At 46.6% G+C, this 16,471-nt stretch overlaps 1 protein-coding gene across 3 annotated transcripts in view; it reads right to left on the reverse strand.

Moving 5' to 3' along the window:
• Nucleotides 1-16,471, reverse strand: part of PNPLA7 (patatin like phospholipase domain containing 7) — a 257,027-nt gene that overhangs the window by 226,430 nt on the left and 14,126 nt on the right. For all 3 annotated transcript variants that reach the window (XM_019540522.1, XM_019540520.1, XM_019540521.1), the window contains exons 4-7: nucleotides 16,200-16,287; nucleotides 8,504-8,586; nucleotides 2,508-2,596; nucleotides 775-915 (exon numbers count right to left, since the gene is read on the reverse strand). In XM_019540522.1, coding sequence (XP_019396067.1) covers nucleotides 775-915; nucleotides 2,508-2,596; nucleotides 8,504-8,586; nucleotides 16,200-16,287 — 401 coding nt within the window. The remainder of the gene's footprint in view (nucleotides 1-774; nucleotides 916-2,507; nucleotides 2,597-8,503; nucleotides 8,587-16,199; nucleotides 16,288-16,471) is intronic.

Genomic DNA, 16,471 nt, shown 5'->3' on the forward strand with positions numbered 1-16,471 from the left:
GACAGAGGCGAAGGCCTTCTGAAAGTCAAGGAAGACTATGTCCACTGCTACCCCTGCATCTAAGGATTTGGTGACCTGGTCGTAGAAGGCCACCAGGTTGGTCTGATAGGACCTGCCTCTAATGAACCCATGTTGGTTGCCCCTAAGCATAATCTCCCCTGCTGGCCCCTTGTGGACATGTGCCAGAATGATTCTCTCAAAAAGCTTACCCAGGATCAAGGTAAGACTAACTGGCCTATACTTCCCCAGGTCCTCCTTCCTCCCTTTTTTGAAGATGGGAACCACATTGGCCCTCTTCCAGTCCTCTGGCACCACACCAGAGCACCACAAGTGCTCATAAAGCCATGCCGCAATGACCTCAGCTAATTCTCTCAGTACTCTGGGGTGGAGATTGTCCGGACCAGCTGATTTAAATACATTCAGTCCCTCCAGAAGTTAGTTCCCTGACTAGATCCTCCCTGACCCTTGATGCACTGTAATTACAGCATGTCAGAGCAGATCTCCCTGAATGTGTATAGACACCCAAAGAGCTCATTATCAGTACTCCCACCACTTTCTTACCCAAGTATTTAAAAAAAAATTGCACACAGTTACAAATGAGCATTTTTTTCTCCCCACAAGATAAATGTTAAGCCACCTATGTAAATTCAGAACGTGTTCAAGCATCTGATGCTGACCTGACATTAACAAAATGTTGGTGATGTCACTGGAATTACTGATTCACACCCACAGCACATATCAAAATCCTCAAGTGCTCTTTCCTTTCAAGCTTACCTGACATTTTTAAGCATATACAGAACTTCAGAAGGCAAATGAGAATTCTTCACATCAAATTCAGTTAGATCTGCTTCCAACAGGGAAGGAGGCGGCTCCTTTGGCTGCAAAGTTGGAGACTCCTTTTTAAAACGCAGAATCCTACAAAAGAAGAAACCTGAATGAAAAGGAGTTGGAGGGCTCAGTCAGTCTCTACTCATGCTGCACTTTTGGAAGACAAGATTCATTATAAAATCAAGTCTCCAGGTTTCCAATATAGCTGTTTACTTTTCAGGCTAACACTAGTTTAAGAACATATGAATTCTACCTCCTCCTCCAATATTGTAAGTATCTCCTGGAGCAGATCTACAATCTGCTTGGAGGCAATCAAGGATCAAAAAGGAAGTCTGCATGGGTTTCATGAGGGGACCCAGTCAGAATGAGCCAGACACTAGTACTTGAGCAGACAACAATTCCAGTAGTTACTTCAAGGTCATCACTATGACTGTGCAAAGCTTCGGTCCCTGATTTGATTCGGCCCATTTGGTGGCCAAATCTCCAAATCAAATCAGAGGACCCTTTAATCTCGCCCAATTGATTGGGAACCCTCCGAAATGATTCGGAGAGATTCGGAAAGATTTGGTGATTCGGACATAAACACAGCTTTAAATGTTTTCTCTACATACCTCTAGGTAGCAGGCAGCTCGTGAATGCTGCAATGCTGGGGCCCATGGGGTGTCCTACAGGAGCACAGGGCGGTCCCCAGCGCACTTGACAGCAGACCCCAAAGTGGACCAGAAGCACTTCCAGGGTCACCGGGAAGTGCACTGGGGGGCCACCCCCCGGCTCAGCAACTGGTGCCTCCTGGGTCTGGGGAGGCACCCAGGGTCCCCCTACAGCTGATCACCAAGTCATGTGGGTGCAGGGGAGCCACCCCGTGCACTCCCTGGCGGACCTGGAATTTAACCAGAAGTACTTCCGGTCCACTTCTGGGTTCACCACTGAGCATGCAGGGGACACCCCCACGCTCCTGTGAGATGCTCCATCTGCCCTCGCATTGTAGCAATCACGAGCTGCACCTGGTACCTCAATGCATGTAGAAAAAACATTTAAAGCTGTGTCTATGTCCGAATTGCTGATTCTCTGCATCAGCATCAAATCTTTAGATTTGGATTCGGCCAACTCAAATTGGGGACAATGATCTGAATCAGCAAATCAAATCACTGTCCCTAATTCAGGCCAAATCGAAATTGAATAGGACCCGTTTTGCACACCCCTATTCATCACCTCCTCTATCCCCGTCTCCTTCTTGAGCTGCCTACCTACCACTATGCATCCCAGAAATTATGGAACATATTTCACAGAAATTAAGAACTAATATAGATCTGACCAGTTTCTGTTTATAGCTCAAGTTCTGTCACTTGTTAGGAGAAGCTGGGGGTGGGCAGTAGGAGTGGGAGGCAGAAGAAACGTAATTTACACATTTTTTACTCTACTGTTTTCATGAGAAGCAAGCAATGGTATTGGGAACCTCCCAACCTCAACTGATCTGTAACAAGTTTAGTAACCTAAAGACTACATGAACAGAAACAGATCAAGATGTCCTGAAATTCACGTTCAGAAAGCAAATAAGGGACTTTCACCTTCATTCCTAGAGCCAAGAAAAAACAAAACTATAATTCCTCCAATTTCAGTGTAAAGTGAACTAAATAGCTGTGGCAGTTCACAAGATCCCAGTTATCAAAGAACTGTACCTTTTTGCCAAAAACAGAACTTTTGCCCTTTTTCGCATCCGCTGGCGAGGCACTGTGTTCCCAACTAGCGTGTTCGGGAGAGTGGTAACCTAGAAGAAAATAATGAAACACAGCGGATCTGTTTAAGAATTACAGACAATCACATGGTCTTGATCCTGCAAAGGATAATACAGAAGTACAGTGTCCAGCGGCATCTAAGTAAACTTAAGACAAAGCATAAGTTTTTGCAGGACTGGGACATGAATGAGCCCCAGAGCAGGAAGCAACTGCTTGTTTTGTACTTTTTCCAAAAAAGAGTTAATTATACCTTTATTTTAATGAGGAACTAATACAATGGTGATGGATGATGCAGAAAACCCATAGCTAGACTCTTCCTGATCAAAGGCTGCCAGCCTCAGAAAGAAACAAGTAATCTTCTAAAGTGTAAATACTAATCTGCAAATCACTGACAATGGCACGATGAGGTCTGATGCACTTAAAAGTCACTGGACATAAATTTTAATGAAATATATAAATGCACATCCAACTATTCTTTTTAATGGTTGTACCTAAAGTGCCACCTGGTGAAGGCAGGCAAATATTACATTGTCAAGAAAATGGTTCGCTGATGTTTTATTTTCATTTTATTGCATTTTCCTCAAGAAGTGCAATCCAGCTATCAGCATCCCAATTTTTATCCTGGAGGTTTCTTCCGTCCATGACTATGGTTTGTAGGTGTTAAAGCTAGGCAAATAATAAAGACAGAAGATAGTAACAGTAGTTCCTCTAACAGTTCCTCTACATAGATCAGCTGTTAAAGGCACATGTGACAGCTTGCCAAGGGGCTTCACAGCTAAGCCAGACAACAGAGGAACGTTGAGACTTGAAAAATCTTAGGGCACATTTATGCATGCTCCAGGGTGGGTGGGAACAGCACTTTAATTAAACTGGCTCCAGGACCCACTTGAATTAAAAGTCCCACAGCATCACATGCATCAGTCCCCACACTTAAAAACTGCACCAGGGATGCTTGAACTAAAGCTCATTTGATGAGCTTTAGTTCAAGTACCTCCACCACCATTTAACTGCAGGAATACTGATACGCAAGATAAGGAAGGCTGCTGGAGCACAGTAATTACCACACTCCAGCAGACTCAATTAATCAAGTCTACTCCAATGCGTTGTAATTACAATGTGGCGGAGCAGCCTCTGTGCTTGTGTACAGGCACCCTTCGATTCTACACCATATTCTAGACACCAGTGTAGTCTCTTGTACAAACACTTTAGCCTTCTGCTCCCATCACATCCAATTCCTATCCCAGTCCCCTCTAGCCTTCCCCTATTTTGGCCTACCCCTTCCACCCCAGCCCTTCTTTCAGTGTTCTTCTCTCCATCCACCTCTTTACATTCCCATCAGGTACTTCCCTTGTTCTTCTTGCCACCTGGACACCAACAGTCAGTGGGCATACAGGAAGGGCACTCTACCTACTCTCAGTTTTGGTGCCAAAGTCTCCTTCAACAGCTGAGGGGAGCAAAGTCTTGCTCAACTCCAGCAACCCTGGAATGAAGCCTGTTCAATCTCACGGCAGGATTAGAATGCACACAAGCTATTTGGTGTGCACAGGAGGAGTTCAGGGCTAGGAAAAGTAGCATGGTCCACGGAGTCATTAAAATGTGTATTTCAGTCTGTAGCTGAATCAGACTCACTGTCATCGTCAACAGGAAATCTACATGTACACTCCTAAATAATGTACTTTGAGAAAATATGTTTTTCCTCATACTAAACAGCATGGAACTTCCAAGGACAAAAAAAAAAAAAAAAAAAGAAAGACCCCAAGTCTTTGGATGTTAATTTCCCTCTAATCTGGCAATCCAAGTATCTTCAGGATGGGACTGGCACCATGGTCCTTATTACTCAAAGAGGAGTTTTCAAGTAACCACAGATGACCTTAACACAAACATGTTACAATGGGATTTTCTAATCAATATGCCTCCAAGACAGAAAACAGAATCAACTTTTAAGCAAAGACAGTTATAAAAAATGTCCTCCATCATCTTTTGGATACAAAAAACATAGAAAAGATTTCTGCTGCAGAATGGAATAGCATTGGCTAAGACTGGCTGACAAATATGCATAAACTAAGTCATCAAACAGATCCAAATGCAGGGGGCTTGATTATTCTGTTGCTGGCAATGCTCCTAAGAAATGGATTATGATGTTTAATTAAAGAAAACACTTAAGGAGTGTGTGAGAGGATTAGAAAATGGGAATGCTTCGACAACAACCCCTTTCAACAAGTTATTTAGATATTTCAGTCTGGGCCCTTTTCTTTTTGCCCATGGTGTTCTGAGCTAGAAATAGGACTGGAAACAGAATACCATGCATCAGCTTGCCATATGTATTCCTTGCTAGTATGTAGTCAGAATCAGGACTGCAAGTTAACTTCTAAATCTATACTTTTCATAAAATATCCTACAGCATCACTAAAATGCCTCGGGCCAGATTTATCTGAGTCTGATCCCAAAGACAAAAGCCACATGTACATGTATGAAACAGGAATCACCCACCCTTATAAAAAGAGGGCAGGATGAAGGCCTATCAAGTCTTCCTTATCTGGGTTGTACCATTCACCACTCCATAGTCACCCTGTTGTGCACTGTGGAAAAGGCAATGGCAGTTGCAAGGCAACATGCAGTCCAGCCCAGGTCACCCCAGCCTCCTCTCCTGGCAGGAAAGGGCATACAAGCTTCTCCCTCCCCAGATCTGTATAAAACCAAAACAGCAGTGTATGAGAAAGAAGCTAATGTCTGGGTCCTTGTACCTGGTACTAGAAGCCACACCTCCGACTGTGGAATGTATCTATCTACTTCCCACTGATAGGAGGCATCAGACAGCACAGACTCTGCCAGAAGCCCTGAATATAGTAAGGGTCTCTGACACCCAGGTCTCTCCCCATGGTGTTCCCTTTATAAGAGCCACACACCCTTCATGTGATCCTAACTCACATCTCAGGCTGAGACCTTCAGGGTAAAAATCCAAACAGCTCACATGGATTTGCATATGGCATGGATAAGGCAAATATCCCCAAACTTACTGAGGCTAGGGAAATATTGATAGAACATTCTTTGAATCCAATTTTGCCCCCTCTGAAGGATTATAAAGACATTCTCCAAAGAGCAACAAATTAATAAAATCAGCATCTGGTCTCTCACATGTACAGTGTCTCAATGACCAGCTTTCCTGCTCACTCTTGCAATAACATCAGTTCTAGTCATGTGCCAACACGTTTAGCTATGCACATGGACCCATACAAAGGAAATTCTTCCTTCTTAGTTGAAAAAGGCCAGCAGTCCAGAGTTAGAAAATTAAATAGCCAAACATATGTTAAAAACTACAAGCATGTCTGTCTCTGCACTCAGTCTGCAAGAGAAGGTGAACTGCATACCATGAAACTATGCATAGATATTCTGTGACCACTCTGGATACATTTGTTTCTTTCTATCTTGGCCTTTTTCCAATAAGGCCAAAAAGTTACTTTCCAGTCCTGCCTGAGCCAGACAGACAATAGGTCAAAACTGCCAAGATGGTGTTATAAGGGAAACTCCAAAACAATTTCCCCAATGAAACAAGAGGCAGGTTACAAAAGACAAACTATTTCTTTGCTTCTAGCTTTTCTCAGCCTAACTTCTTCCTGATGCTTGAGGGCACAAAGTCCTGCAGTGAGAAAGCAAAGCTAAAAGAAGCAATTTCCACAAAAGGTTCAAATGCAGCCAAAAGACACAACTTGGAATTTGTTCTTGAGGCCTACTCCTGGCACCCCTCTTAGCACTCATTTCCAAACTAGTTCTTATTAGCATGTGCCTTGAATGCACTAATGACAAATCACTGTCCTCCGAATCAGCTGAATCTGAATCAGAATTGAATACTTCCCTATTTGTGCAGGCCTAATGCTCACCAACAGCCATAAACATGGTATGTACAGTTTGTTTGTTTTTTCCATGCAAGAAAAAGATCTCAGGAAAAAACAAACAAAAAACACCTGTTTTAATTCAGTGTTAGTACTGTCCAAATTAAAGTGCATCAGAAATGCAAGAATCAAGACTTCTACAATAATGTGAACTCCATCACATTGCATATGCATAACATTGGAGGGTTTTAACAGGAACTAGATAAACATTTGTCAGGAATGGTCCAGGTGCTCTTAATCCTGCATCACATCAGGAGGATGACTTAGTGACCTCCCAACCTCCAACTCTACCATTTCTAAGCTTTTCTGTTCCAGTGGCAGAGGTGTTTAGGGATCTCACACCCTCTAGAAGTGTATGTTAAAGCTTCGCTTCACACTTGTGCTGAAAGCTGCCCTCAGTGGAACCAACTATAAAATGTACCTGATCATTCATGCTTGCGGATCACAGGAAGCCAGATATGATGCTAACTCCCCACCCATTCTCTTGTATGCTGCTGGCTTCTAACACTGAAATACCTTGGTCATGATTAACTGCCAAAATGAGATATGTCTGATTTTTTTCTTTAAATTAACCTTTCTTTAATGATTTCCTCTATATATCAATCATTATGTCATGATACAAATGCCAGGATGTATGAGTGTACAAAACAGCCACAGTAAAGGCAACACTGAAATATTTCATAATGTCAATTAGACTGTATCACAATCCATTAATTCATATCAAATTTTATCTCTGTGTAGAGTGATTAGGCCACAAAATGCTTTACTATAAGTGTCCAGGTGAAATGGCCCAGTCTTACACAATGGACCTGTTCTCTGTGTACACAAACATGGTATAAGGTGTATTGTGTAACAAACCCATTTTTACATGCTTTTTATTTTCCATCACTCTGCCAATGGGTCTAACATTGAGCAACATACATCAACAGAATTATGGGATTGCATGGTAAGCCTAATTTGATTTGCAGAAACTTCAGAATAGGTGATGACTCACAAGATGAAAGTTTTCAGTTAAAATATCAAAGTCTAAAGTGAGCTTAAGTTAGATAGAGGTTTTTTTTAAACTTGTTAATTTCACAAAGCTGATATGCTTAACACTGAGATAAAGCACTCCAAGAGCGACATATTTTCTCCCAGAGACATTTTCAGACTAGATCTACAAAACCAAAGATCATTCTATGTGACAAGATAGCAGAACTCTCCAATAGGAAGGGACTTCAAGGTATTTATGAAATGTATAGCAATAAAAAAAACAACATAGAAAGGTCTTCTCCAATCCTTTTATTTAAAGACTGAAGCAATTTTAATCAGTTTATTTTCAAATATGCCACTATTCAATAGATTCAATTTAATGTATGTACTCCAATTAGGAGGCAGAACCTTAAATAATAATTATTTATCAGTTTTCTACTTAAAAAATAAAATGTCAGGTGTGGATCCCGATTTACCAGAGCAAGGTTTCATATTAGATGCACAAGAAACTGGGGATGGATTAGATATTAATATCATGCATCATCAAAACAGTTAAACAACTTTTGGAAAAACCGCATATGCACACCTGTAGGAATAGGACAGAGATAGAGCATTTTTCAAAGAAGCTGAGATGTTCACCTGAAACCGTCTCCTTCTGACATTACTTTTAACAATGGGTATGGTAGTTTAAAAAAAACCTGCACACAGATTTATCAGAGGAAGTAATCAAACTGCAAGGATTTTTTTTTTTAAATTATTATTTAAGTTTTGTACCAACTCATACTAAGATCAAGGTAATAAAGTCTGGTCCTTCATGGGATCAACCTTTCCTAACTGCACATAGGCCTGCACAAGTGAATTCTTTCCAAAAGGAAAGATAAATTTGATCTAAAAATATCAGGTATAAGCCACCGCCCTACCGATGGAAAATCCCATGCACTTAAAGTCTTCTTCTGACAACTGACATGGGATTTAACAGGATGGAGCTAGCGGCCATATGAGCATCTTGAAGTTCACATTTATCTCCCAAGTCTTTTAATTTTCTTTTTGGATACTCCCTACACCAGACCGGCTTACCTTTCTCATGATTTTCCGTCCATAGAACATTACTTTGTCTCTCTTGCGAAATCGGTACTGAGGTACATGGGGTTGATGTTGCCCTAAAAAGACAGAAAGAGCATCGTATCTTGGCAGATAGCTGGTAACTAAGAGAAAAGGATATGCACACAGGCAGCATCCTTGCTTACTGTGTAGAATCCCACGTACATTTACCAACGTTCAGGTAAGACTCAGTTGTTCCTGTGGGAGCCTAGACCAACAACTTCCCATCAGTACATTTTTTAATCCATTCCCTACTCTATACGGACACCCTTGGGGATGATAAATTATTGGTGTTCAAGCTGTCCCTGGTTTCAACCCTATCCTGCTTGCAGTTTACGTTACAGTTAGTCCTAGGATACATTTCAAGGAACTCTAACTATAGACATGGTGGGTGCCAAAGAAAGCGTCTATGTGCTGCACTAGATTAAAAAACTATACGAAACTATAAACCAAATATAATCCAGTCAGTGATGGTGAGAAAAAAAAGTTGTGACTCTTTCCAGCCAGCCCAAGGAGCAGCAGTGACTGGAGGGAACACAATTTAGTGCTTATTTAACAAAAGGGATCATCACTTTAAAACATAGTAAGGAAGAAAGAAAAATAAGGGTGTTCTCAGAAATCTATTTCCATAAAAAGGTAGGTCTCTAAACATATGAAGATGTCTAGCAATGCTGCTAAGCTATATGCATCAAACAGACCTTCCATGGAACTTTTACACTCGCAGATACAGAATTTCAGTGATTCTTAACTAGCAGTCCTGTGGTCTATGGGACAGGCTCTAAAACCCACATTCCAACTTCTTGCTTAGAGCAGCTAACTGGAAGCAGGAATCAGTCCAGCTCTTCCAGGCTAAGGACAGAACTTACACATAATCTGGTATAATTGATGAGAAACTGGTTTAAACCTGTAACAGAACAGAAGTTCAGTGCACATAAACTAGTTTCAAAACAGCTGAAACTGGCTTAAGATAAACCAGGTTGAATGCAGTATCAGCCTCCATGGGATGGGTGGTGGCAGTAGGGCTGGGAGGGGTGGCTATGGGAGTAAGGTGAATTCTGAGGTGGCCACAGTCCTCCAAACTCCTCCTAGCACCACTGCCACTTAGCCCCCCCATAGCCACCCCTCCTAGACCTGCTCCCCCAGTGCAGCCCCACAGCCCCAGACCCAGGCAAGACAGGCTGGCAGGGCCAGGCCACGGGGGCAAGGCCCTTGCCAACTGGCTGTGGCTCAGGCTGGGGTCACGGGAGCTGTGAGCCCAGTTTGTCTCAGCTCTCCGTGGCCGGGCTGGGCTGTCAAGGAGCCGCTCCAGTAGGCAGGGCTCTCCCCTTCTTTCTCCTCCCCCACCACAGGATGTGTGTGCAGCCTCAGTGGCTTTGTGACAGCCCAGCCTGGCCCAACCTGGGCCTGGAAAGCCAGGAGCAATCCAAGCGCACAGCTTTCCTTGTCCCAGCCTGAGCCACAGCTGGCTGGGAAGGGCTGGGCCTCTCCACCTTGCCCTCAGCAGCACCTATGGGCCAGCTCAGCTCAACCCCAGCCCCACATGAGGTGAGTGGATAGTGGGGCCTGGCTGGGCCACAGGGGCAGGGCCCTTCCCAGCCAGAGGTGGGGCTTGGCTGGAGCCATGGGAGTTGTGAGCCCAGAATGCTCCCACCTCCCCATGCCCAGGCCAGGCCAGGTTGTCATGGAGGGCTTTTCCCCTCTGCCTCCTCCCCTGCCACAGGGCCGGACGGGAGGGGGTGCTCAGTGTGGTTCAAAGGCTAGAGGGGCACAGCACTGGGCCCCACCGTGGGGCAAGAGGTGAAAACCGGTTGCTCAAGGGCAAGGGTGGAAAAACTGTGCTCCCTGGTCCCTGCACCCAGGCTGAGCCAGGCTGTCAGGGAGACACTGAGGTGAGAAGGGCTCTCCCCCTCCTCCTCTGCCGCAGGGTCGGTGGGGGTGGGGAGGGGTCTGGCCATGCCCCTGCTCTCACTGCTTGACTTTTTGGCATCAGCCAACAGCCACACTCCCTCTCCTTCACTCTGAAAAGCCTGGCAACAGCTGCTTTCCCCCACCCCATGCACCAAGGCTACTGTGGGGGCGGGAAGGTTGTTTAAACCCCTCTGCAATCATACTCAGGCCTGCCAGGGCCTGGCAATTGTCCCCACAAGCTCAGCTTCCTTCAGCCACTGTGGAAAGAAAGGACGGCTGCTCTAGTGCCCCTTGGCTTCTGGCCTGAGCCACTGCAGGCATGTGCCTCCATTCCTGGAATCAAAAGTGAATGAATGTCTATCCACTTGCAAATCAGTTCAATCTACACAGTTTAGACTAATCTGCAAAAATTTAATCAATTCAGTCACAGGCTTTTTGAATGTCTGTACTTAGCCTCAGAGACCCTCACTAAGTACAGCAGTGGTCACCAACCAGTCAATCCTGATCAAAAGGTTGATCCTGGAGCCTCTTTTGGTTGATCCTAGGCTGGGGGAGAGCTGGGAGTGCATGCATGCACACTCCCCACCCCAGCCCCAGTAGATCAATCTGTGTGGGAGGGAAGGTGGAGGGGGGGCAGATCAAGGCCCCCGCGGTGAGTGACTGACTGTGCAACCCAGCCTGGAGCAGGGAAATACGAGTGGGGCTCCAGCCCAGCTGTGTGGTGGAAGGACTGGAGCCTAGGGGGCTCCCCCCAATCTCTGCAGGGGTGGAAGCAGCAGAGGCAGCTGCTGCTGCATCTCAAACCCCACTGCAAGCTGGCCACATGCAGATGCAGCTCAGCTCAGCAGTGGGGACTCACATGGGGGCGGGCCTCAGCTCAGCCAGGTCTGGTTGTCCAGGGACACATGGGGGTGGCTCACGCCACTGGGCACAGCCTGGCAGAGGCCCCAGGGGTCCATTCTCCTCCCCTACCTGTAATCCGGGTGCAGCAGGCAGACCACAGCAGCAGCTGCCTCACCCCAAGCACAAATGGGGGTGGGGCACAGGTCTCTGAAGCCTCCACCAGGTTGTACCCAATGGCAAAAGTCCACCCCCCTACACGCCCCTGGACAACCAGATCTTCCCAGACCTGCCCGGGCCAGGGACCAATCCCATTTCTGTGCCACAGCAGCCAGACAAACATAGCGTCAGGCCCCAGCCCAACCAGGTCTGCGACTCCCCACAGTCCAGGGGCGGGGGGAGAACTGGGGACTCCCATTGCTGGGCACAGCCCAGTGGAGGTCCTGGGGGCCATTCCCCCCCAACCTGTGCTCAGGATGCACCCAGCAGCGAGACACTCTCCCCCCCGCCCCCCAACATGCTCCTAGACCGTGAAGAGTCCCAGACTCAGCTGGGCTTGGCCAAGGCCCAATTTCACTTCTATGCCACAGTTGAACTGAGCCATGCCTGCCTGGCAGGCAGACAAACACGGCACTGGGCCCCGGCCTGGCCAGGTCTGGAAGTCTCTGTGGTCCAGGGGTGTGTGGAGGGTGCTTCTGCTGCTGAGTGCAGCCCAGCGGAGACCTCGGGGGCCCATGTCCCTGCCCCCAACCTGTGCTCCAGGTGCAGCAGACAGCCCAGAGCAGCTTCTTCCCAGAGCACAGGTGTGGGGCCGCATGGGCCCACAAAATGGTTGGAGACCACTGACCTACAGCAAACCCTGCTTCAGTGCAAAAAAGGTACAGTATGGTTAGCTCTTAAGGAAACCTGCCCCAAATCAGCTATGACACAAGTACTGCTGCCTACACTTTGTCACTGAAGCATAAGGAATGACAGCTGCACATCTATAATACAGCCCAGCCCAGAAGGAGATGCAGGATGGGAAAAGAGCTAAAGTTCACAGCTAGGACATTTTAATTTCTCATGTCTTCTGGAACAAACCCAGGTCACTCCCAACTCAGCCTTATTTTCAAACAGCTGCAAGGCACAAAACTAAAAATCATTAACTAAGTGCTAAATTTACATTGCATAAGATGGTTAATAGCTTTTTTTGGCCAGTTCACGTTTACCTATATGACCAACGTGATTAAAATGTTTACTCTTTGTTTTTAACACCTCAAAAAAACATTTGCAGTGATTTCTGGAATGCTTAAGTGTGCTCAGGCAGCTCTTTAGGAAAAATCAAAAAAGGATTGAGAGAGACTAGGAGCTATCAGTAGTACTATTTGATACAGGGAGGGCAGAAGAGCAGTCATTTGCATGTTTTTTGGACTTATCACTTTGCTAGAAGCAACCATAACTTGTGTAATAATAAAAGTCAAGCTATGATTTATTCAATGCATTAAAATATACACAGTAAAAGGAGGAAAGAAAATTGTACCACAAAGTTCAAGAACATTTTTCAGTCTGGAAAAGGAATGCTAGATCTGTCAAAATGTAGAATGGCTAACAAGGTAGCCGGCAGACAAATGCTGCAAGAAGAAACCATGAAAGTAAATGACATTTCCACAGATAATCAGAGCCATGAAGAACTGAAGCAAAAGGCTTTTCCAAGCTCTGTTCTACCCTTTGGGGTCAACTGAGGAATATTCTCTACCTCTACAGCATGCATCAAGTGCTTTGTTCAGGTAAGTGTTTTTTTATTATAGCTCCATCTGCAGTACTTAGGATCCTTCTGTCTTAGAAAGGAACCATACCCATATCAAGTTAATGCCTTTTGGATTTTATATTAGGGAGTATCAAAAGCTAATTTTAACCTACAATCTGAAACATGACAGAAGACCAACAATTGCAGATGACACCAAGCTGGGTGTAGTAGTAAATATGCTGGAGGACAGGGCCAGGATTCAGAGACCTAGACAAATCGGAGAACTGAACCAAAAGAAATCTCATGAAGTTCGGTAAGGACAAGTGCAAAGTCCCGCACTTAAGAAAAAACAATCCCATGCACTGGTACAGGCTGGGAACTGACTGGTTAAGCAGTGGCTCTGTAGAAAAGGACCTGGGGGTTACAGCAGAAAATAAACTGAATATAAGCCCAAAACGTGCCTTTGTTGCACAGAAAGTTAAGGGCATACTGGGCTGCATTAATAGGAACACTACCAGCAGACTAAGGGAAGTGATTATCCCCCTGTGTTAGGCACTGGTGAGACCACATCTGGAGTACAGCTTTGGGCCCCCACTAAGGAAAGCATGTGGACAAATTGGAGATAGTCCAGCTGAGGGTGGTGAAAATGGTTAGAGGACTGGGGCACATGACTTCTGAGGAGAGGCTGAGGGAACTGGGCTCATTTAGTCTGGAGAAGAGAAAACAGGGGATTTAATAAGAACTTTCAACTATCTGGAGGGTGGTGGCAAGGACGATGGATCTAGGCTGCTCTCAGCAGTGGCAGATGACAGAACAAGGAGAAACAATCTCAAGTTACAGCAAGAGAAGTTTAGGTTAGACAGTAGGAAAAACTCTCTCACTAGGAGGATGGTGAAGCTACCCAAAAAGGCTGTAGTAAAAACTTCTAAGGATGGAGATAAAACACAGTTAGACAAAGCTTTAGCTGGGATGACATAGCTGGGGATGGCACTACTTTGAGCAGGGGGTTGGACGAGATGACCTCTTGAGGTCCCTTCCAACCCTAGTTTTCTATGATTCTAAACTGGACAGTTTGGACTTCAATATGAACCAGGAAAAGCAAGAGCCGGAAAATACATAATCCATGTTTTGACTGGTTAGTGGATCTGTTATCTGTCCTTAACAGTGCACTTCTTTCCCATTCAATCTCAGAGAGATTTCCCTATTATTCTGAGTTATTTATATACCAATATTGACACTGAGGAGATTACAGTGTGCTAAAGAAACAAAACCCATCTATTTTTTAGTAAGGCTGTCAAATGATTAAAAAGTTCAATCATGATTAGTTGCGCGGTTAGAAAAAATAGTCACAATTGACTGTGATTTTAAATCACACAGCAAAACCCACAAAATTATCAGCAGCAAAATTCAAAATTATGCAAAATTATGAAGCTACTTTGTATGGTTGGGGGGTGGGTGTGGGGTGTGTGTTGGGGGAAATTTGTGAAGGTGTGGGGGGCTATGGGTGTGTGTGTGGGGTTTGGAGCCCAGGGAGGGGGGTTGCCCACAAGGGGATCTGAAGCAGGGGAAGGGGGGACCCTCGCAGTCCCTGGCAGGATGCCCAGTCTGACCAGGGTCGGCACAGAGCCACCTCAGGCCCAGGGTGCACTCCTGCCTGAGCATAGCCCTAGCGGCAGTGGGCTCACCCCACCCTCGCTATAGCAGCAGCAGTCGCAGGCAGCCCAGGCGGGGGGCAGCTACTTCGGCCCAGGCACAAACTTCTCCACTTACTTCCTCAGTGGGTCCCAGGTGGTCCTGACCCACCCCAAGCCCAAGGATGCCAGACAGCCCCACTGCAGCCCAGGGCTGCCCTCCCCGAACCCCTGGTAATGCCAGCCCAGCTGCTCGGGGCCCTGGATGGGGGTGGGAGTGCCCTTCCCCCACACCCCCTTCCTGCTACAGCCATCCAGAACCTGCATCCTGCTGGGACCCAAATGGAGCCACCACTGTGGGGCTGCCTGGCACCCTCAGGCCCCACAGCTCAGGCTCAGGCTCAGGGCAGGTCGGGATTGTCTGGGAGCTCCGGCATAAGCTGCCTCCAGGCCCCCTGGCCCAGGCCCCCAGGGAGCAGCAGCAATGATGGCCCCGTACCCTGTGCCCCAACAGAGGCAGCTGCTGCAGGCGGGCAGGGGCAAGATGCCCACAGAGCTACCTCCTGCAGCCCCCGGTCCATGCCACACTGCACACCCATCCCCAGCCCAGTGCCACTAGAGCCCAAGCCGCACCCAGCACTGCCATCACAGTGCTGGACAGAGACAGCGCTCTCCTCCCTACGCAACCCAGGCTCCTGCCAGGACCTGCACAGAGCTGCTGGACCTGCTGAGTCCTGGTAGAAGTCGAGGAAACACAGAGAGCAGAGTGACAATTCTGCCTAGCTTGGCACTGGGGTTTGGAGCCTCAGGGAGCACTGGGTTGGGGCCAGGCATGTGGCAGGTCGGGGCCTGCACATGGCTCCACAGGAATCCCGCCCCTGCCCGCTGGCAGTGGCTACCTCTGTGGAAGCACAGGGCATGGGGCCACCATTGCTGCCACTCCCCAGGACTAGGGATGTGCAGGGACTTGTGGGCCTGGAAACAGCTCATGCTAGAGCTCCCAGGCAGGCCCAACCCACCCTGAGCCTGAGGCGTGGGGTCCAAGAGTGCCAGGCAGCCCCACCACAGTTCAGCACCACCTTCCCCAAGCCCCTGGTGCTGCCAGCCTGGCTGCTCAAGGCCCTGGGTAGGAGGCTGTTCATGGGTGCAACTCCCCCTTCTCTCCCCTTCCTGCTGCAGCTGCCTGGCGCCTGCACCCAGGCTGTTGCACAACTGTACTGCACTGCCACTGCTGCCCTGTGAAGCAGCAGTAATGGCAGCAGGGCAGGGCAGCCCAGGCACAAGTTCCAGAACCACGGATTACTGGTTAAAAAAAAATTAACACATTAATCTGTTCTTGAGTTAATCATACACGTTAACAATAGTCCTAATTTTTAGCTTGAGCACCTCACACTTTGACAGTCAGTACCACAACCCCCATGTTTTTCAAAGGCTACTTTCCTGCATAAATTGTTACCTCCACACTACCTATATTAGGATCTCCCACACTACATTATGGAAATATTACAGAAAGGAAACCATGGAGACAGCTATGCTTTAAAGCATGGGTAGTGAGTTGGGTACTTACTAGATTGCTTCACTTTTCTGTAAACAACAAACACGACAATCCCTATAAGGAACAATGCGACTGCAGCTCCAATCACTATTCCAGTCAGCTGTGGGAGAAGGTTATGAAAAAGAGTAATGTAAAGGTTTTTTAAAAATGTGGTTTGGCTTACAGCAGCTACAAGAATATTAAACAAAATACTTAAGGACTAGGTCAAAGCACATGGGTGACTGGTGCCTGAGTCAGAGGAGACACTTGCCCCACCCCCGGGACCAGTCAGTAACTGGGAGGGA

This window comes from Crocodylus porosus, unplaced genomic scaffold (assembly GCF_001723895.1).
Source record: "Crocodylus porosus isolate Cpor-Errol unplaced genomic scaffold, CroPor_comp1, whole genome shotgun sequence".
NCBI classification, from domain to species: domain Eukaryota; kingdom Metazoa; phylum Chordata; order Crocodylia; family Crocodylidae; genus Crocodylus; species Crocodylus porosus.